The sequence below is a fragment of the Rhinopithecus bieti genome, unplaced genomic scaffold (assembly GCF_001698545.2).
Source record: "Rhinopithecus bieti isolate Rb0 unplaced genomic scaffold, ASM169854v2 scaffold_6022, whole genome shotgun sequence".
Classification (NCBI taxonomy): domain Eukaryota; kingdom Metazoa; phylum Chordata; class Mammalia; order Primates; family Cercopithecidae; genus Rhinopithecus; species Rhinopithecus bieti.
This window is the reverse complement of record NW_016805265.1, coordinates 2,432,070-2,455,976: the sequence shown is the minus strand read 5'-3', so window position 1 is coordinate 2,455,976 and position 23,907 is coordinate 2,432,070. Positions and strand designations below refer to the sequence as shown.

Below are 23,907 nucleotides of genomic sequence, written 5' to 3'. Positions count from 1 at the left end.
AAGCTCTGCCTCCCGGGTTCACGCCATTCTCCTGCCTCAGCCTCCTGAGTAGCTGGGACTACAGGCACCCACCACCACGCCTGGCTAATTTTTTGTATTTTTAGTAGAGACGGGGTTTCACCATGTTAGCCAGGATGGTCTCGATCTCCTGACCTCATGATCCACCCGTCTCGGCCTCCCAAAGTGCTAGGATTACAGGCGTGAGCCACCGCGCCCGGCCGAATTTCTCTTTCAAATCATAAACTGTTTTCCTGACTTTGTTGAATTATCTATCAGTATTCTCTTGTATCTCATTGAATTTCTTTAAGATTATTACTTTGATTTTTTCTCACATTTCATATATTTCCTTATAGTTTGGAGTATGTTACTAGATAATTACTGTTTTCTTTTTGATATTACATGTTTTCTTGCTTTTTTTTTTTCTTCTTTTAATACAAGTTATCATTCTGTTGCCCAGGCTGAAGTGCAGAGGCACAATCTCGGCTCACTGCAGCCTCTACCTCGTATGCTCAAGCGATCCTCCCACCTCAGCTCCCCAGTACAGACACTCACCAATATGCCGTGCTAATTATTGTGGGTTTTAGTAGAGACAGGGTTTTAACGTGTTGCCCAGGCTTTTTCTTGTTTTTTCATGGTTGATGTGTCACTATGTTGATTTCTATGCATCTGGTGGAAAAGTCACCTCTTTTAATTTTATGGAGTAGATTTCATAGGGAAAGACTTATTCATATGAATGAGTCTTGCAGTGTTGGTTTGGTGGGGTACATTAGCCTTATATCTAGATGCATGTAGTTGTGTGGTCTCTGAGTAATTTCTTCAGCTGTAATCCACTCTAGTGGCATTTGTGAGTTTCTCAGTGGCATGGGCTGAGAGAGTTTGTGGCAGTGGTGATGCCACTTTGCCAGTGGTGGGCTCACTGGACTGTTTCTTAGGTCTGGGGTATGTATGTGCACATAGTAAGTCAGCCAACTTGGTTGGTGAGATTGGCTTGCTGAGTTTGGGTCCACAAGGCTGTTACTCTGACCAGAAATACAAGTATAAGGTTGCTTGGGCAACCTGGGGACATGCCTGCCAGGAGCAGCTTTCAGGTCTGGGACATGGGCTTTTGGCCACTTGGCTGGCTTGGAGATATTCCCTGTGGCACAGGGACAGTCTGTGGAACTATCTTTCAGGCCTTTATTGGGGGTACAGGACTGTTGGGCAGGCCAAGGGTATGCCTATGGGGGAGGTGTGTGTCTGTTTCTCAGGTTCTGATTGCTTGCAGGTAGCCCTACTCTGCTGGCCCTGGCCATATCACCTTCTCAGAGGCTCAAGGAACTCTCCTGCTTAGAGGAGGGACCCCAGCAGTTTGGCCAGCTTAAGAGCAGGCTTGCTGTGGGTAGGACTGGTAGACGGGTTTCTCTGTTGGTGGTATGGCCATGGGGCTTGGTTTTCTTGCTGTGCAAGACCAGAATCGCAGCCAGCCCTGGGTCCAACATTCACCAGCTGGCATCATTGTGTTCAGAAACTTGTTTTGGGTTGGCATAATGAAGATGGAGCCCCAGTTCTGAAGAGGTGCAATGGCCACTGACCCCCAAGAGGAGGGCATACTCCACAGGTGGCTCTAGTCTCAAGATGGCGCCATGTTACAGCAGTTTGACTCACAGTGGTGGGATGGGGAGTACATACCTTGTGCCCTTAATCCAGGGCAGTACAGCTAAATGAATTCGTGGCAGCTCTCCAAAATGGGCTCAGGGCTTGTGAGGACTACGGGATTCTTGCGTAGTAAGGACTTCATGTGTTTGTGGTGTCCAAGAGGGCTGGTAGGGATCTTCTGCTGACTTTTTCCCCTGCAATAGCAATTCCCTCCTGTCTCCAGACAGATCCGATCTAGGTGGGGGAGATGGAACCATGAGTTTTAGTGCCTCTATGCTGCCTTCCTAGACTTCCAATCACCACAGGTGCATCTTCACTCCATCACTGCACCCCTCTACTCTTCCTTTACACTCCAATCAAATCTTAGCTGTTTGTTTGTTGCCTTGATCCTTTTTTTGTGGGTTAGACAAGCACCAGATATCGCTATTCAGCCATTATTGCCTTTTCTTTTTTTTTTTTTTTTTGAGATGGAGTCTCACTCTGTTGCCCAGGCTGGAGTGCAATGGTGATCTCAGCTCACTGCAACCTCCACCTCCTTGGTTCAAGCGATTCCCCTGTGTCAGCCTCCCAAGTGGCTGGGACTATAGGCACCCACCACCACACCCAACTAATTTGTGTATTTTTGGTAGAGACAGGGTCTCACCATGTTGGCCAGGCTGGTTTTGAACTTCTGATCTCAAGTGATCCGCCTGCCTCAGCCTCCCAAAGGGCTGGGATTACAGGCTTGAGCCACCGTGCCCAACTCCTTTATTGCTTTCAATCTCTGCGTAATAATAGTATGTGTATTAGTCAGTTTTCACGTTGCTGATAAAGGCATACCCGAGACTGGGAAGCAAAAGAGGTTTAATTGGACTTACAGGTCCATGTGGCTGGGGAGGCCTCAGAATCATGGTGGGAGGCAAAAGCAGAAACCCCTGATAAAACCATCAGATCTTGTGAGACTTATTCACTACCACGAGAACAGTATGAGGGAGACCACCCCCATGATTCAGATTATCTCCCACCGGTCTCTCCCACAACATGTGGGAATTATGGGAGCACAATTAACGATGAGATTTGGGTGGAAAAACAGAGCCAAACCGTATCGGTGTGCATTCACCACATTCTCATCTTTTCCCCTAGAAATAGACTTCTAGGATTCTTCACACTGTTTTATGTTCAACAGAGCTATAATAAATATGCTCCTATGTATTCCCTTAAAGCCCATCTTCTTTCTACTATATCTTTTTCCTCATTTTACTTCCTTTTTTGAGGGAGTAATGTGGGATGGAAGAAAATGGACTTCTTCCTTCATAACATACCTGAAGTTGGGAGTATTTTAACCCTTAAACAGATTAAAATGAGCTGAGTGTGGTGGCTTACGCCTGTAACCCCAGTGCTTTGGGAGGCCAAGGCAGGTGGATGGCTTAAGCTCAGGAGTTGGAAACCAGACTGGGCAACATGGCAAAATCCTGTTTCTACTAAAAATACAAAAACTAGCTGGGCGTGTGGCACATGCCTATAGTCCCAGCTACTTAGGAGGCAGAGGTGGGAGGATCACCTGAGCCCAGGAGGTTAAGGGTGCACTGAGCTGTGATTGCAATACTGCACTCTACTCTAGGCAACAGGGCCAGTCTCTGTCTCAAAAAAAAAAAAAAAAGATTAAATGATAGGTAGACTTGGTGATTTTATGCTTCTAAAAGGAACTACATAGGCAGGAAGAAGATCCAGGTGAATTCTCTTACATTGCCTCTGTCATTGGTAACATAACCTTTATGGCATTCACAAGTATATTTGTTCTAGCTTTCTTCTTTTAGTAATTCTGTTGCTGTCGTTTGTATGAAATACTGCATATTATAACATTGTAATTATAAATGATTTATACATTATCTTAATCATTATCAGGGCCAGCATTTTTCTTACAGGCAGATAGGAACTGTGCTTTGTCATAACTCATATTTGATTGACTCTGAGAACAAAATATATTTTGTACTTTCTGGGAGATTCACAAAACCTGTAGCACCCATTAACAGGAAGAAAGCATGCTCTATGGTTGTTATATTTATTTTTGACTTGTAATTTATTCATTCTCTCAGCCCTGTTCTCTGACTAGTGTTACTATGGCACCTAAGTTATGGCATGGAGAACAAGCTAATTATGTTCTTTAGAACAGACGACAGTGGTACATCTTGAGACACAAGCATCTGGTACTCTTAGCCCTTTCCTCATCAGTGCTAGTCTAGGCTTGGTTGGGCTCTCTGGTTGTCCAAATATTTTTCTGTTACCACACATCCTTCTTTATTTTCCTTTTCTTCTATAAATAGTGGTTTATGCTTTCTAAAGCCACTAGTCTCATTTAGTTTGTTCCTTTTTGAGCCTTCTGTCTACTCAAAGAAGTAATATAGACTTACTCCCAGCTGTGTATGATCTACACTTACTCCTGTTTATTGAGTTAAGCTTCTTACTATTTGTAAACATCTCTTGTTTGTGTAGAAACAAATACACCAAAACTAAAATGGTTAAATTGGGGTGAAAATTTATGGATATTTCTTACAATTTATTTTTCAAAATTTAGTGATGTGGTTAGATGGCTCTCCTGATAAAAATTGTTTAAGAGATATGAGTAATCAATACTTTTTTATCAGAAGAGCCATCTAACCATATTACCAAATTTTGAAAAGCAAAGAAAATATTAGAATTATCCACAATTTTTGTACCTTAACTTAACCAGTTTTACTTTTGGTTATTCCCTTCTAATCTTTTTTACTATTGATTTAATGTAGGTTATAATCATACTGTGTACCCACTATTTGTATGCCTTCTATTTAATTGAATATTTATGTGCCATAAACATTTTCTACTTTACTACTTTACTACTTAGTTTTCATCATCATCATCATTTGTAATGTCTTTAAAATATTCTCTGGAGTGGTGCTGTTCAACAGAAATATAATTTAAAATTTTCCAGGACCCCACATGAAAAAATGTAAAAAAGAAAAAAAAAGGATAAATGAATGTATTTTTATTTTAAAAACTTCAATATATCTCTTAAAATATTAATTGTTTTCAAAACATGTAAAAAATTTATATACTGTAACTAGATGGTAAAAAATTATTAGATTTTAAACAATTTTCTTCTTTTTCATAACTACATTTCTTTTGGGAAATGTATCCCTATTTTACCATATATTACCAGTGAATTCTGTCCACTAAAACTTTCAATGTTTCCAAAAAATTAGTCCCTACCAAGGAACCAATAAAGTTCCAAGGGGGGCAGAAAAAATTACTGTTGAAAAATTGCTTCCAATTTTACATTTAAATGGAAAAAATAAATTTTTGTTTTCCAACAATCATAGTAGCCACAGTATGGCTTTAAAATCAATCTACATGTAGCTTCTTCATTTAAATTAAAATTTAAAAAATCGGCCAGGCGCGGTGGCTTCCAAAAAGCCTGTAATTCCCAGGCCCACTTTGGGGAGGGCCGGAAGTGACACAGGCAGGCGGATCACAAGGTCAGGAGATCGAGACCATCCTGGCTAACCCGGTGAAACCCCGTCTGTACTAAAAAATATAAAAAACTAGCCGGGTGAGGTGGCGGGGGCTTGTAGTCCCAGCTACTCGGGAGGCTGAGGCAGGAGAATGGCGTAAACCCGGGAGGCGGAGCTTGCAGTGAGCTGAGATCCGGCCACTGCACTCCAGCCTGGGTGACACAGCGAGACTCTGTCTCAAAAAAAAAAAAAAAAAAAAAAAAAAAATTTAAAATTCAAGTCTCTCTTTGCACTAGTCACATTTTAAGTGATCATTAGTGAGCTTTAGAGTAGATAGCCAATTCTTGACTGTTCTTCTGTCATTTTTTACATTGATTTCAATGAAATAAATACACTGATAAGTTTTTGAATGTGTATTTTCCCATGTGTTGGATTACTTTCTTAAGGTAGACTCTCAGAAGTATAATTATTGGGTCAAAGAATATGAATTTGTTTATGGTTCATCTTGTGTATTTTCAAATTATTTCCTGAAAGACTGTTGTCAGTTGCAGTACCATCAGCAGTATGAATATTTGTTTCATCAACCTTTCTTCATCATTGTTACCATGTTGTTTCCTTAGTTACTAGAGAGGAATATTTCTCTACATATTTATTTACTATGTATTTCTCTTTCAATGGAATACTTCTTTATGTTATGGTTTATCTGTTGGTGTCCTAATGTTTGTTTAATTTTTAGTCTACTTTTAAATTTCTTTGTGGACTAAAGATACTAACCCTTTGTCATGTTTTTCCTCATCTTTTGTTTATTTGTTTGCTTTTTTCTTTCTGGGAGTACCAACTGAACCCTTTACTTTTCCCATAGCAAATATTTAGATAATGCTTCCTCTGTAAGCTTGAAAGTTATTCCCACTCTAGAAGTTTGATATTTTCTTCTATCATAAATTTTCTATGTATTTTAAAAGATGTTTTATCGAACTGGAATATATGATTATGTAATTGTGAGAAAAGAAACTAAATTACAAGTTCTTAACCTTCAGTTGAATCCAGTGCTTACCCATTATTTTTAGGTAAAGCCTCATTATGTATAGTTGCTGACCGCCACTGCATAGTTTTATGCATATGTGTATTTAATCAGGAAGTAAATGGCAGGGCGCGGTGGCTCGCGCTTGTAATGCCAGAACTTTGGGAGGCCGAGGAGGGCGGATCACGAGGTCAGGAGATAGAGACTACGGTGAAACCCCGTCTCTACTAAAAATACAAAAAATTAGCCGGGCGTGTTGGCGGGCGCCTGTAGTCCCAGCTACTCCGAGAGGCTGAGGCAGGAGAATGGCGTGAACCCGGGAGGCGGAGCTTGTGGTGAGCCGAGATCGTGCCACTGCACTCCAGCCTGGGCGACAGACCGAGACTCCGTCTCAATAATAATAATAATAATCAGGAAGTAGATGGACCCAAATAGATTAAAATCCACTGTTTCAAATATTTCAAAATAATGCCACATATATCATATATATCATATATATTGATATATACCATATATCAATAAAAAACAAAAGCTTTTTTTGTCTTTATCACTATGTATCCACAGTTGATTAATTATAGTCATGGTTATTTTACATAGGTTTATTTCCTTTTGAATTAATGTAGACATATACTTCTAAGAGTTATAAATCCCTGAAATGTGTATAGATGTGCATGCACATACACACATACACATACCCCTATTCCTCACATAATTGTTAATAAAAAAAATGAAAAATAATAATGTGCTCTTAGGCAAGGACACTTGTAAAGAACCCCAAATGATTACCTTGAATTAAGGTAAACACTGGTTAAAAAAAAAAAAGCAAAAAGGACAATTTTTTCCTTTAGTATATTAAACAATGTTGCGTCTAACATTCCCTCACTTTTAAACTACTCTGAGAAATCCTTAGAGTGGTTGTGTAACGTATTTAAGTTTTTTAGATTTCCAAGCATTAAGTCTGGCTCCACTAAAATGGTTCTTTGGTTCTACTTTAGTCTTTCCCTATCTATCCTACTGCTACCATTTTGTGTTGTTTTGTTTTCTGTTGTAATGAACACAACAGTCCCACTTCATTCTCAGTTCTAATTAATGTTATCCAGCCTCTAAGTGTTAGCATCTACTTTGCTTTTGGTTAACTGTTGTGCAGACTGAAATCCCTAATTAGTAAAGCACAAGATTTTATTGGTTATATATTTTTCTAAACTATAGACTTGATTTTATTGCAAACCTTACATGTAGATAAAAATTGTAATGGCACTGTTTTATTTTGGTGATACTATAGTCTGGAACATGTGGCCTAGCAAAGGTTATAAATCTAGCAAGAAAAATTATGGATGGCATCAATTTTAACAGTCTTTTGCAATCTAACAGAGCACAAACCCCAAATTGTTTAAATACTAAATATTTACTTAAAGAAAACAAGAGATCATTCAAAATAGAATTAATTTAAATAGTGAATTTGCCTTTTATTTAGAAGTTGATGGTTTTGTATATTTATAAAATGAACAAAATTGACATCATACTATCCATATCACAAGACTCTTGTGTTGTATTTTAAAGGAAAACACACACACACAGCATACATACATTTGGATTGGGGCCAGATTTAGACTCCAGGGGCACAGTGTTCTGTACCTTAAATTACAATCAGATGTATTTTAGCACAGATCAAATTTTCAGTCTGAAGTTGGTGAGAAGCCTAATTATTTGACCAGGTTACTATTTATGTAGACCATTCTGTGGCTGGCTGTGGTTAATCCACAGCTGGCAGAATGCTAGCTATGGGAGGTTTTTATTTCATGCTGGAACAGTTAGGGGAGAAATAGAGAGGGAAAGTTTTAAAATCTTCTCATTAAATGAAAGACTAAAAAGCAAGACAGTACATCCATATTACTATGGAGACAAGATGCTGTATAAACTGTTCGTTTTAATTCTCCAAGTGACAGAAATAGCACAGCAGCAGCTTGCATGCTCATAGTTTGCAAGTGATAGGATACTTGGTTAAAAAAGAAAGATAAAAACGTTTAAAAATAATAGACTAAGATTTGTTGCCTCTTAGAACACTTGGATATTGATAAAGAATTAATGGATTGAATTTTAAATGATGAGAAAATATTGTTATTATACAAAAACATTTTGTATTTCACTAAACATACTAAAACACTTAGAATTTCACTAGCAGTACTTTAAAGTGATAAGAGGCAGTTGTAGGGGAGAAAAAGTAACATATTTTCCTCATCCATCGCAACGGTCATGACTGAACCCTCTGTAACGAAAGGGATTAACAAGAGAAAAGCATAATAAATTTATTTAACGAAGTTTTATATGACACAGGAACCTTCAGAAATTAAGACCCAAAGACCAGCAAAAACTGTATTTTTATGCGAAGTCTGATGAAAGACATGGATAGTTGTAGAGAAACATGATTAGACAAAAGGGATATGATCTAATGGTAACAAACTTAGGGTTGGAGGAGATAGAAGCCAGCAAGTCCTGTCTGTTAGATTATTCTTGGCTGCCAGGTATAGGGCAGGACCCCTTTGGAATAGGGTTTTATGGCTAGCTTTCACACAGAAAGGTGGGAGAAGGTCAGAGTGACCTTGCTTCTGCGGTTTTCTCAATTGCTAGGGGGCCATATTTTGGAGTATTGTATTCTAGGCCCTGACACAATTATAGTAGACGATTCTCTCTTAATGTCTCAGAATATATGAGGGCAATAAACCATTCCTTCAAAGATGGATCCCAATACACATGGCTCCTGCTACAAAATTAATTTTTTTAGTCTTATTGTAGTCTATTTGAAATTTGAAAGTAATATTTTAAAAGAGTTTTTTTTTTTTTCTTTTAAACTTTTAAAGTTTGCATTATGGAAACCGTTAGTCCCTCAGTTATAAGTGAATATCTCAGCATTTTTGTAACTTTTAAAAGAAGTTTATTTTATATTTTCAAGGTTATTTCTTCCATTTACAAGCCAGTTCTTCTCCCCTTCTACTTTCCAGTGCTCCCACTTACTCTAGTTCTTAGCTCCAATTATCCTCCCTCCCTTGCCTCTTCATTCTTCTGTTTCTCCAATAGATCCTTTTCTTTGAAAAGCAAAATCTTTCCACCTTTCCCTGCCCTTAAAAGCAAATCTCTTATTCCCTCCTTTCCCTGCCCACCCTACCCCGCAAAAAAGCGTTTGTGCCTTTTCCTCCTCTTATTATCTGCTCAAACTAGCAACATATCTGGAGTCATATGAATCCAGGCTTCATCACATGTAAGCTGTGTGTCCTAGGAAACATCTCTTAACTTCTCTATCTTGCTTTATTTATCAAAAGAAACTAATAAGTGTCCACCTCATAGGTTTGATGTAAGGAAAAAACAGTAACTGAGTTGCTATGTAGTATAGTGCCTGGGACGCAATAATTACTCATTACATTTCAAATGGTTTTATTATCATTACTGATGAAGCTTTGAAAATAATTATTCTTACCTTACTTTCTCACCATTCCTTTTTTTAACAACTACTTTTACCATCATACTAAGTGCTTTCTGTTAATCATCAAATCTTACAACTTTTACTCATTCCTTTCTTTCTCTACTTCCCCATAGCACCTTCTTAAAATTTCCCTTGTTCAGTTTCTCCACCATCACTTCTACTCTCCTCATTTGGCCTCCTCTTGTTTTCTCCTTTTCCTTTTTTATTTCCTCTAATTTTTATTCTCCATTCTTTCCTTCGTCATCTTTTGTTCTGTGTTCTCTGCCTTGGGAATCACAACACCTCTTTGACCTCACCTTCTTCATGGCCTTTACTCTAAGTCCAACTTTCTGGTAGATACTTAGAGATCCCTTAGAACCTCAACTGCAGTACGACCACAACTAAACACTCTTTACCATCTAAGCCAGATCTTATTCTGGAATTTTCCACTTTTATTAATGGTAGAACCAAATTCAAAAATCTCAGTCATCTGTTTACTCTTTCCTTCTTTGCCTTCCACATCTTAAACAATTGCCAAGTCCTGTATGTAGTACTCCTAGTATGGTTTTCTTTTACACAGCCAAATGTAGACATTTATTAACCATTGCTGAATTGTTGCTGCCCAGGTAAACTTTGCTTTATACTTTCCCATAAGCTTGTTATTCCTTCCTTTCAAGGAAATATTCATTACTCATGATCCATCCCTACCCGTCTCGCACATTGCCTACCAAATAGATTCCTACCCTGCCACCCAAGGCCCTTTGTATTCTTAACTTTGCTGACCTTTTCAAGTCTTTTATTATTGCCCTTTGTGTATTCCTTTACTTGTTTGTGCACCATCCAAACTAATTTCCTATATATACATGTATGTCTTTGCTTATACTTTCATCTAGAAAGCATAAATGTGTTTTAATAAGACTTTCATTAATATTAAAGCTGTAGATAAATAGCATTTTAAATGCAGCTTTCCTGACATGAAATTTTAATTAAATATTTTTATTTTGCATTACTGAATCCTTTTCTCATTATTTGAAAATTCTAATTCAGAATCTTCCTCAAAAATCAACTTAGATATTTCTTAACATAACAAGTTATGATTTATTTATTTATTTATTTTGAGACAAGGTCTCCCTGTGTCTCCCAGTCTGGAGTGCAGTGGTATGATCTCAGCTCACTTCAACCTCCACTTCCTGGGCTATAGCAATCCTCCCATCTCAGTCTCATGAGTAGCTGGGACCACAGGCACACACCAACACACTCAGCTAATTTTTGAAATTTTTGTAGAAACGGAGTTCTGCCATGTTGCCCAGGCTGGTTTGGAACTCCTGGACTCAAGTGATCAGCCCACCTTGGCCTCCCAAAGCACTGGAATTCCAGGTGTGATTCATTGTGCCTGGCCAGAAGTTATGATCTTAATAAACAGATTATTTTTAAGTCACTTATAAGAATACAAACTTAGCCAGGCTCAGTGGTATGCACCTGTAATCCCAGCTACTTGGAGGGCTGAGGTAGGAGGAATGCTTTATCCCAGGAGTTCAGGACCAGCCTGGACAATATAGTGAAACCTTATCTCAAAAAATATATATTCCGAACTGTTTGTAAGAAGCTAAAAGGATTCAGTTTGCCTTCATAGTACAGTTTCCCTAATTCAAATGTAATTATTGTCTTGAATGAGACCTTTCAAATATTTTTTATTTCATGAATTTCCAGAATTCTTTAGTATTGAGCATATAAACATAGTATGAAATAAGTAATGCTTTATTCTCTGAAGTAATGGCATGTATCAAGCATATGGTACTCATATGATCAAATACCCTTCCAGTCAAATGTTGCTATTTTCTGCCTTGCATTTTATAATTGTATTTTATATACTTTTGTATTTTGTTTACGTTTCTTTTATTCTAGGAGTGACTGTGGAGATGGTATTTCTAATTTTCCCTCCTTTTTTCTTCATTCAGGGCTTTTTTCTTACAGTTTCTCCAGAGTCAGTATTAAAAGTGGCTCACCATGCTTCTGAAAACAACAGGATTTTCACTTTGAATCTGTCTGCACCATTTATTAGCCAGTTCTACAAAGAATCATTGATGAAAGTTATGCCTTACGTTGACATACTTTTTGGAAATGAGACAGTGAGTTACCTTTCCTTTTCAAAAGAACCTGGGGTTTTTTGTTTGTTTATTTCTGATCTGTGTATATATGTTTAGAAATATATAAATTAAATCCTAAATTTTTGTGTAAATATCCTTGAGAAGTGTGCAACAAAATTGCCTCAATGTCAATTGACTGCTCTCAGTATTTTCAATATTTCCTTCAGTATATACTAACTTCTTTCTTAGTGAAAGATGTATTTATTTATTTTTATTTTTTTGAGATGGAGTTTCCCTCTCTTTGCCCAGGCTGGAGTGTAATGGCATGATCTCGGCTCACTGCAACCTCTCCTTCCCGGGTTCAAGCAATTCTCCTGCCTCAGCCTCCCAAGTAGCTGGGGTTATAGGTGCCTGCCACCATGCCCTCTACTATTTTTAGTAGAGACAGGGTTTCACCATGTTGGCCAGGCTGGTCACGAACTCCTGACCTCAGGTGATCTGGTCGCCTCAGCCTCCCAAAGTGCTAGGATTACAGGCATGAGCCACTATGCCCGGCCCAACATTTATTTTTTAAAGTTTAGGTGTTTGAGATTTAATTTACCTATAGTAAGAGTTATCCTTTTTACTGTAATTTCTGTGAGCTTTTACAGATGGATACCTGACCTGTTACTATGACCACAATAAATGGATAAAAAGCACATTCATCACTTTTTTAAGTCTCTTCAGAGTCTAAGTCCATTTGATGTTTATTTAATAAATTATGAGTAAATTTTGATATATTACATTTATATTTCTTTATTAACAATATCATTTTTTAAATATTGTTTGTTATAGTTGAAGGTGATAAAATGGAATTTCATCTCAACAATTACAGTTTTTTCTTTCTACCAAGAATGTATTTTCTTCCATTCTAAATTATGGAAATGCTTATTTACTTAAATGCTTGTTTACTTTGATTGCTTATTTACTGTTTATACCTCTTATTTACTGTTTATACCTCTTTGAAAATCCATGACAGAGGAAAAAAGCCTTCAGTGTGTCTTCCTGTGCCTTGGCCATGTCACTTGATAGTTTAATGTATACAATGAAGGTACTGTCTTAATCATCCCAGAAGTTCATTCTGATTCTAATTCCATAGTTCTAACATATTTTGAATATATTCATCAATTTTATATCTAATAACTGCTGTCTTTCTAGAATAACATAAAAATTGACCTGGAAATTTATGAGATCACCTGGGTAAAGATTAAAGGATGATCCGTAGAAATAATATCATAATATATCTGCAAAGGTGATGGTTACATTGGTAACAAATGGTGACATTGGAAGGAAATGCTATATTCGTGATAATGCACAAATTGAGATACTGGCAAGAAATAGTGGTAATAATGAAGTGCCAGATAGCTGCTAGAAGCCTAATTTGTCTAAATCTACCATTTAGTTTTTTCCTTATTAACAGTTTTATTTTCCAAAAGGTAAAAGAAGTAACTGGGAAAAGTGCTACTCAAGCCCTTTGAATAATATTAAAGCATTGGTCTCAGTAGTCTTGAGAATCACTGGGAGAAGTTAACACTTGGTCTCAGAGTTCTTAGTCATGAAAGATCAGACTGGCAGCACTTAAATAAGTTCTCCAGAGTTTAAGAGACAAATCTTAAAACTTTTTAAAAAGATAAATATGATTCCAAAGGGCCGGGCACGGTGGTTCACGTCTGTAATCCCAGCACTTTGGGAGGCAGAGGCAGGTGGATCACAAGGTCAGGAGATTGAGACCATCCTGGCTAACATGGTGAAACCCCGTCTCTACTAAAAATACAAAAAATTAGCCGGGCATGGTGGCAGGTGCCTGTAGTCCCAGCTACTCGGGAGACTGAGGCAGGAGAATGGCGTGAACCCGGGAGGCAGAGCTTGCAGTGAGCCGAGATTGCGCCACTGCACTCCAGCCTGGGCGACAGAGCGAGACTCCGTCTCAAAAAAATAAATAAATAAATAAATAAATAAATAAATAAATAAATAAGTAAAATAAAATAAATATGATTCCAAGGAATGAGACTTTGGAAGTAAAGAAAGCTTAGGGAGATTGAATGCCATAAAAAAAATGCTATTTGGACTTTATAGTCGCAAACGATCTTAATTAAAGAGAGAATGTGGAGGGATCTTTTAAAAAAAAATTGCAGAGCACGCAGAAAACTCTTTAATAAGAGCTCAAATTTGGAGGATGACAAGATGGCTGCCTCTGCCTTTGCCGGTGCAGTGAGAGCAGCTTCAGTAATCTTATGGCCTCTGAATATTTTGGCATCTTCAGCCTACCGAAGCAGTGTCAAAAATGCCTCTCTTATTTCTGCATTGTCCACTGGACGTTTTAGTCATATTCAGACACCAGTTGTTTCCTCCACTCCCAGACTTACCACATCTGAGAGAAACCTGACATATGGGCATACTTCAGCGATCCTTAATAGAGTGGTCCCCTTGCTTCCAAGTATCTTGAAGCTGCCAGTCAGATCTCTAACATACGTCAGTACACGAAAAGGCAAGAGAAAGATTGTGAAAGCTGTCATCTATGGGTTTCTTAGACTTCATTGTGGCCTTTGGAAGAGAAGAGCTGGTTATAAGAAAAAATTATGGAAAAAGACACCTGCAAGAAAAAAGCGATTGAGGGAATTTGTATTCTGCAATAAAACCCAGAGTAAACTCTTAAGATAAAATGACGACGTCCTTCTGGAAGAGGCGAAACTGGTGTGTCCATGATCCTTATCAGAAGTATCATGATCGAACAAACCTGAAAGTATAGATCAGAAGTTTCACTTGTTTCTCAGTTATAGAATATGTATCTTTGTGTACATATCTTTGCAAAAATGGATAAGTAAAAAACTCGATGTAAATTGTACCAATGAATATGTAAACATACAGTGACAGCATTAAACTTATAAAAGTTTTAAAACTTAAAAAGAAAAAGCTCAAATCTGTAAAAGACATGTAAAAAGAAGGTGGAAAATGTATTTAGAACCAGGGAATGATGCTAAAAGTTTGGTAGAGACAAAAGAGAAAAGAATAGTCCTAAAAGTGGTTTAGGTTTGCAGCAGATGCTGATGATATCAAAACAATCTTCACTTAAAAAAAAAAAAAAAGACTCCAAAGTACAAGCAACAAATGGAAAAAATAGATAAGTTAAACATCATCAAAATTAACAACTTTTGTGCATCAAAGGACACTATCAAGAATGTGAAAAGACAACTAGTAGAATGGGAGTTAATATTTGCAAATAATATATCTGATAAAGGATTCATATTCAGAATATTTATCACAGTAACAACTCAACAATAAGCAAACTAACAACATAATTCAATAATGATCAAAGGAATTTAATAAACATTTATTTGAAGAAGATATGCAGATGGCCAGTAAACACGTGAAAAGATGCTCAACATAACCAGTCAAGAAGTGCAGATCAAAACCAAAATTAGATACCACTTCCCACCCATCAGAATGACAATTATTTTAAAACATGGAAATTAACAAGTATTGGTAAAGATGTGGAGAAATTGGAAACACTTGTGTATTGCTGGTGGCAATGTAAAATGGGAATGTAGAAGACAATTTGGTGGTTCCTCAAGATGTTAAACATAGAATTATTACCATATGATCTAGCAGTTCTGCTTCTAGGTATATTACCCAAAATAACTGAAAGCAGGGACTCAGATCATTGTACACCAATGTCCACAGGAGCATTATTCACAATAGCTAAGATAGAAGCAAATCAAATATTCATCAACAGATAAACAAAATTTCACGAATATATACAATGGAGTATTATTTAGCCTTAAATGAAATTTTGATACATGCTACAACATGAATGAATTTTGAAAATACTATGTTAAGTAAAATAAGCCAGACACATCAGACAATTATTAGATTTTCTTAGAAGAATTCCACTTACAAGAAGTACCTAGAATAGGCAAATTCATAGAGGCACACAGTAGGATAGTGGTTACCTGGGAGTAGGGTAGGGAGGAATGAGGCATTATTGTGTTATAAGTACAGAGAGCTTCTGTTTGGGATGATGAAAAAGTTCTGGAAATGGATAGTGGTGATAGTTGCGCCATGCTGTGAATGTATTTAGTGCCAATGAATTGCATACTTAAAATGGAAATCTTTATCATATGTATAGTTTACCACAATTTTTTTAAAAAGATTGATTCTACAAATCAGTAAACTTAAAAGTTGGATCACAGCTTAGTATAGATTATTAAAGGAATCATTTTTCCCCACCTAGAAGAGGAAGTGGTAAAACTGTAAGCTGCTGCGTGGCTGTAAGTCATGGGGCAAGAAAATCTTTTCTCTTTTGTGTGATTATTGTTCATTTGAATTCACTTCAAGAGGTATTTATATAGTACCTAAGTACCTATTATGGCAGACCAATAAGTAGTGGATGCATAGTATATTTGAGAACATCTGTCATTACATGGATTATAGAATAATGAAGATTGGCTATAAGACAATTAGAGGTATTTTGTATGTTATTGAAGCAGTCTCAAAAAGTCTGTTGATACATAAATCGATTTCTAGGGGTACGCCTCAGTGTTTACCCCACCTTTGCTTAAGTAAACTAACAGTGATTTAGATAAAGCTATATTTCCATATAATTCAAATGCAAATAATACAACACCTTAATACATACTAGGTAAGTTGAAGGTCAAAATCAAAATTTTTTTTAATGTTAGTAGACTCTAAATATGAGTTGAGTGATGAAATTTAATAGGGATAATAAAATTATACCATATTTGATTATAAAAGCAAGTAGAGTAAAATGCTTTATCCCTTTAATCTCATCATCCATTGTTTTTCTCTTTGAATACTATAATAATAATGTTATCTTCATTTCTCCAGGAAAAGAGGGACATTTTACTTCTAAAATGTGATGAAGGATAAAATATAGTTCTCAGAGAGTATACATAGGATTCTTTAATCTTCCCCCCCTCAAAAAAAAAAATATATACTGTGGTTAGTATAAATGTTCAAAATGTCAAAACTCAGCTAAAACCAAACACACTTGGCTCTTATTTTCTACATGATGTCACTTTCCTCTTGTCAGAGGATTGTACAGTAGTAATGATGATTTAAAACTTCTGATAGCCTCAGTATTAAAAAAAAAATACCTTGTCCACAAAGTTTATTTCTTCATAGGCAATGATCAATGATCCCTGTGAGACAGGAAATAAATAAGATAAACCTGATGATTACCCCAGCTAACTCCTTGGAGATAATTTCCAGGCAACAGAAGAAGGGTAACTAAGGCCAGGCACAGTGGGTCACGCCTGTAATACCAGCACTTTGGGAGGCTGAGGCAGGTGGATCCTTTGAGGTCAGGAGTTCAAGACCAGACTGGCCAACATGGTGAAACCCTGTCTCTACGAAAAATACAAAAAAAGCCTGGCAGGGTGGTTATGCGCCTGTAACCCCAGCTACTTGGGTGGCTGAGGCATGAGAATTACTTGAACCCGGGAAGCAGAGGTGGTAGTGAGCCAAAATTGCACCACTGCACTCCAGCCAGGGTGACTAAGTGAGACTCTATCTCAAAAAGAAAAAAAAGGAACTCAAGTAGAGCCTTGCAATCTCTTTTAATGAGGAGTTGGAGCTGGAAGTTCAAGGAGTCTAAGACAGCTAGTGTTTGTAAGTTAAAAGTACCAGAGAAGAAATAGCTGAATAGAGAGAGAACTCAGGGCATTTGCAGAATCCCACCAAGTCTTCAGCTGAGTATGAATCAGTGGATTTTTGTGAAGAAATTAAGGAAGACCAGGAAAAGAACCACCCAAAAAGATTGTAGAGGACAGTCCTCAGTGCACACATGAGGACCTGTAACCATTCCTATCCTACTAGTCAGAGTGGATAACCTGACTAGTAATTCATGAGGTTTCAAATAGAGTATTATAAGGAATTTTGTCTCATTAGTAGGGTAAAATTAGCTCTAGAATAGATGTTCTGGTCTCTCCTGTCAATATTATTACAATATACTTGACAACCTTTATGAAATGGACAAATTTGTTAAAAGACACAAAGTACTAAATCATACTCAAGAACAAATAGAAAAAGGCTGTTTAGATTATTAAAGAAATTGAATTTGTAGTTAAAACCCTTGCTACAAAGAAAACTCAAAGGCTGAATTGCTTCAGTGTTTAATTCTGTTTGTTTGTTTTGAGACAAGGTCTTACTCTGTCACCCAGGCTATAGTGCAGTGGCACAATCATGTCTCAATGCAAGCTCAAACTCCTGGGTTCAAGTGATCCTCTCACCTCAGCCTCCTGAGTGGCTAGGATGACAGGTGCAAACCACCATGCCTGGCCAATTTTTAATTTTTGTAGAGAGGAGGTCTCATTTTGTTGCCCAGGCTGGTTTCAACCTCCTTTGCTCAAGCAAGTCCTCAGGTGCAAACCACCACGCCTGGCTAATTTTTAATTTTTATAGAGAGGAGGTCTCATTTTGTTGCCCAGACTGGTTTCAACCTCCTGCGCTCAAGCAAGTCCTCCCACCTCAGTCTCCCAAAGTGCTGGGATTAGCCACTGCACTTGGCAGTGTTGAATTTTAACACAGATTTCAGAAAGATGTAATACCAATTGTATACAAACTGTCCCAAAAAATTGAAGAGGGAGAAATATACCTATCTTATTTCATGAGGTGTGTATTACCTTCATACCAAAACAAAGTATTGCAAGAAAAGACCAATATCCCTCATAAACACAGATGTAAAAATTCTTCAGATAATTTTAGCAAATCAAACTGAACAATATATTAAAAGAAAAATTCATCATGACTAGGAGTGTAGAATTGGTTTAACATTTTAAAATCTATCAATGTAATTAAATGTATTAAGACTAAAAAGAAAATCACATGATTATCCTAAAAGCTTTTGAAAAAACCAGGTATCTACTTCTGTTAAAAGCCCTCGGAGGCTGGGCATGGTGGCTCCTGTGTGCAGTCCCAATAGGGATTTTTGGGAGGCAGAGGCAACCCTGTCTCTACTAAAAATACAAAAAAATTAGCTGGGCATGATGGCACACACCTGTGCCAGGAGACGGCTGAGCCAGGAGAATCACTTGAACCAAGGAGACAGAGGTTGCAGTGAGCCAAGATGTGCCACTGCACTCCAGCCTGGGCAACAGAGCAAGACTTTATCTCACAAACACACACACACACACACACACACACACACACACACACAAGCCCTTGGAGGCCAGGTGCAGTGGCTCACACCTGTAATCCCACCACTTTGCGGAGGCTGGGGTGGGAGGATCACTTGAGGTCAGGAGTTTGAGACCAGCCTGGCCAACATTGCAAAACCTCATCTCTACTAATAATACACAAAATAGCAGGGCATGGTGGTGGGCCCCTGTAATTCCAGCTACTTCGGAGGCTGAGGCAGGAGAATCTCTTGAACCGGGGAGGCAGAAGTTGCAGTGAGCCAAGATCATGCCACCACACTCCAGCCTCGGCAACAGGGTGAAACTGTGTCAAAAAAAAAAAAAAGCCCTCAGAATAGTAGGAGTAGAAGGGAACTTCTTCGAGTCAATAAAGAACATCCACCAGGAATATAAAGCTAACATCATACCTAATGGTGAAAGATTGAATGCTTTTGCCTAAGATGAGAAACAGAAAATCAAGGATATTCACTCTTTCCACTTCTATTCAACATTGTTTTGAGGGTTCTAGCTAGTGCTAATAAAGCATGAAAAACATCCAGATTTAGAAAGAAGAAAGTAAAAATGTCTCTATTATCAAAACCATGATCATCTTCATGCAAAATCTGATGTAATCTTCAAAAAGCTATTAGAACTGGCTAGGCATGGTGGATCATGCCTGTAATCCCAGCACTTTGGGAGGCCAAGGCTGGTGGATCATTTGAGGTCAAGAGTTCGAGACCAGTCTGGCCAACATGGCAAAACCTCGTCTCTACTAAAAATACAAAAATTAGCTGGGCATGGTGGCACACGCCTGTAATCCCAGCTACTTGGGAGGCTGAGGCAGGAGAACCCGGGAGGTGGAGGTTGCAATGAGCTGAGATCATGCCCCTGCACTCCAGTCTGGGTGACAGAGCAAGGCTCTGTCTCAAAAAAAAAAAAAAAAGCTATTAAAACTAAGTGACGGCCGGGCGCGGTGGCTCAAGCCTGTAATCCCAGCACTTTGGGAGGCCGAGACGGGCGGATCATGAGGTCAGGAGATCGAGACCATCCTGGCTAATACGGTGAAACCCCGTCTCTACTAAAAAATACAAAAAACTAGCCGGGCGATGAGGCGGGCGCCTGTAGTCCCAGCTACTCGGGAGGCTGAGACAGGAGAATGGCGTGAACCCGGGAGGTGGAGGTTGCAGTGAGCTGAGATCATGCCCCTTCACTCCAGTCTGGGTGACAGAGCAAGGCTCTGTCTCAAAAAAAAAAAAAAAACTAAGTGACATAGCAAGATTGTCACATACAGAATAAAAATTTTAAACTGAAATGTATTTTTCTACATTAGCAAGAAACAACCAGAAATTAAACATACGATTTCCAATACCATCAAAAAGTATGACAAAGTATTTACTTTGGGATAAACCAGACCAAAGATGTATACACTGAACACTACAAAACATTGTTGAAAAAATTTAAGGGGACCCAAATGGGAGATATATCATGTTCATGGATTAGAAGATTCTGTATTGTTAAATATAAATTCTACTCAAAATAATCTGTAGTTTAATTCAGTCAGAATTTCAGAATTTTTTTTAAAGTCAACAAGTTGATTCTAATATTTATATGGAAAAGCACTGAACTAGAATAGCCAAACCAATATGGATTTTAAAAACCAAATCAGAGGACCTTTACATGATTTGAAGACTTATTACAAAGCTATGGTAATCCAGACAATGTGGCATTGGTGTAATGATAGACAAATAGTCAATGGAACAGAAGGGAAAGTCCAGAAATAGATCTAAATTGATTTTTCAGCAATGTTTCAGAGACTATTTTATGGAGGAAAAAAGCAGTCTTTTTGACAAGTCGTTCTGGAGCAATTAAATATCCATATCCAAGAACGCAAACTTCAACCCATATAACAACTGCACAGCTATTAGAATGTGTAAAAGTGTGACCATACTAAATATTGGTAAGGATATATGGAGCTGCTAGAATGTAAAATGGTACAACTACTTTGGAGAATGGTGTTCTTGTTTCTTACAAAGTTAAATATACATCCTCCAAATGACCTAACCTAGCTATCCCACTCTTAGATATTGACCCAGGACAGATGAAAGCATCTGTCCATGTAAAGACATACACAGGTGTTTATAGCAGCTTTATTCATAATAGCCAAAGTCTGGAAAATAAACCAAACATCCACCAACTAGTAACTGGATAAACAAATTGTGATATTTCCATAGAATAAAATACTACTCACCTATAAAAGAATTGTACTATTGGTAAGAAATGAACCAACAGCATAGAAGAATTTTAGAATACCTATGCTGAGTGAAAGATACTATAAAGTACATTCTATATGATACTATTTATATTCTAGAAAATGCTAACAAATTTATAGTGTTGGCAGATCCATTGTTGTCTGGGGACAGGGATATTCTATGAGGCAGTGATCACAAACGGACATGAAGAAACTTTTAGGAGTAATAGATATGTTCCGATTGAGGTTGTGGTTGCAGAACTTTATACATATGTCAAGTTTTATCTAATTGTACACTTTTAATTTGTGCAGATAATTGTATGTCAGTTATACCTCAGTAAAGGTATTAAAATGAATATAAACTTTATGATTCCATTTATATGCTTAAAAATAGGAAACATTATTCTAGAGTCATTAAGTTCCAAAAATACAGTGCTAAAATGAAGAAGGGCCAATTTCTTATTTTTTGATCACCATATATTAAACATCTTTTATTTCCATGGAAGATCCCCTTATATTTAAGTAGCAATGTCAAGCCAGAGGAAGAGTGTTTTGATAGTCCTGGGTTCTAATCATGACAGACAACTAAAAATTATCATACCCTACTGTTGAATAATGCTTTAAGGTTAAAAAGGGTGTTCACAAAAGCCATCATGTAATCTACAAGGCAATTCCATGTCGTTTTTCTAATGCATGTAAAGTTTCAGCTTGGCTCATAGAATATATACACAATTTTTATTAGGTAATGTTGTTAGTAGTGTTAGGAGTGTTGATCATGCTATATTAAGTTTCACTTCACTTTAACTTGCTTTGATAACTCACACTCTCCATTCATCCCTGTTAAAATATAATGAATAGTACGAAGTACATGAGGGAAAACTCATGGCTATTGGACTGCTCTCTGCTATATCACCTTACTTCTGGTCCAACAAAGTTATTTGCTTACAAAAGTTAATTTTGTTTTTCCTAAACTTTGTGAAATTTGTGTTCATTATTTATTTAACATTATATATTCTGATGAAATATGAATGCAAGTAGAATGAGAATTAGTTTAATGAGTTAAATTTGGGTCTAAAACTAAATACATATGAGTTATTTTTGGTGTAAAAGATTAAAGGCAGTAAAAAGCTGTAAACATCTGTATTCAGGAGTGCTTCACAGGTGTTTTATGTTTTCTCTCTGCTTTAAAGAAATTGAAACTAGGCCGGGCACCATAGCTCACACCTGTAATCCTAGCACTTTGGGAAGTTGAAGTGGGAGACTCGCTTGAGCACAGGTGTTGGAAACCAGCCTGGGCAGCATAGTTGGACCACATCTCTATAAATATATTTTTTTTAATTAACCAGGCATGGTGGCACACACCTGTATTCCCAGCTACTCAGGAGGCTGAGGTGGGAGGATCATTTGCACCTGGGAGGCTGAGGCTGCAGTGAGCCATGGTCATGCAACTGCACTCTGGTCTGGGTAACAGAGTAAGACCCTGTCTAAAAATAAAATTTTTAAGAAAGCAAAATGAAAATTCATGAACTATGAATTCTAGATGTGGTTCTACAAGAAAATCTCTAGAATGTCAGTCTGTAGGCATGTTCAAAGGTTTTGACCCTATTTTTTTTTTTTTTTTTTTTTGAGACAGAGTCTTGCTCTTTTTGCCTTGGCTGGAGTGCAGTGGTGCAGTCTCAGCTCACTGCAGCCTCCACTTCCCAGGTTCAAGCAATTCTCGTGCCTCAGCCTCCTGAGTAGCTGAGACTACAGGCATGCACAATCATGCCCGGCTAATTTTTGTATTTTTAGTAGAGATGGGTTTTGCCATGTTGGCCAGGCTGATTTTGAACTCCTGACCTCCAGTGATTTTGAACTGCCCGCCTCTGCCTCCCAATGTGCTGAGATTACAGATGTGAGCCACTGCACCCAGCTGACCCTATTTTAAATATTAGCAAATGATGTATCTTTATATATTAAAATAAAATGTTTAGATTATGAAAGCTATTTTTTGTTCCCTTAATTTAAATCATCTCTCTGACTTATTTATCAACTACTTTTTCTTCCATTTCCTCATCTGTAAATTGAGGGGATTTGCATAGAAATACTAGATAATCTTTTAAATTTTTTCTTGTAGCTTAAACATGTTATGAAATTGATTCATTTTTCCCACATTCTAAGATTAATACTGTTAGATTTTATTATAAATTAATAAAGTTCCTCTTGAAATCTAAAATAATGCCTGACATTTCTTTTAGGTAGTTCTTCTTTTTTATTATGAGTGTACCCTTAACTGTAGTGCCTTTTAAGCTGAATTCTCCCCATTTGTGACCCCAGTATGCCTTTTTTGTTAGTGAACCCAGGGGAAATGATATTTCTCTCCGAAAAATATCTGAAAATATTTGGTTAGACACATGCTGGGACAAAAAGTGAAGTATCCACAGTAATACCATTGCTATATTCTTGTGACATAACCAAATTATAATTACTAAATGATACAATTTACTTTTTTAAAATTCTGGTAGAAAACATACACACTAGGCTGGGCACGGTGGCTCACACCTGTAATCCCAGCACTTTGGGAGGCAGAGGCGAGCAGATCACTTGAGGTCAGGAGATCGAGACCAGCCTGGCCAACATGATGAAACCCCGTCTCTACTAAAAATACAAAAATTAGCCTGGTGTGATGGCGGGCACCTGTAGTCCCAGCTACTCGGGAGGCTGAGGCAGGAGAATCGCTTGAACTCAGGAAGCGGAGTTTGTGGTGAGCCGAGATCGCGCCACTGCACTCCAGCCTGGGCGACAGAGCGAGACTCTGTCTCAAAAAAAAAAAAAATACAC

At 37.6% G+C, this 23,907-nt stretch overlaps 1 protein-coding gene and 1 pseudogene across 1 annotated transcript in view; both read left to right on the top strand.

Annotated features, from left to right (window-relative positions):
* The first annotated feature begins 11,499 nt into the window (after positions 1-11,499).
* LOC108529493 (adenosine kinase-like) overlaps positions 11,500-23,907 on the top strand; it is a 199,010-nt gene continuing 186,602 nt past the window's right edge. The window contains exon 1 of the mRNA XM_017871885.1: positions 11,500-11,709. Within this exon, the coding sequence (XP_017727374.1) occupies positions 11,500-11,709 (210 nt within the window). The remainder of the gene's footprint in view (positions 11,710-23,907) is intronic.
* On the top strand, positions 13,891-14,752 carry LOC108529519 (39S ribosomal protein L35, mitochondrial pseudogene; annotated as a pseudogene).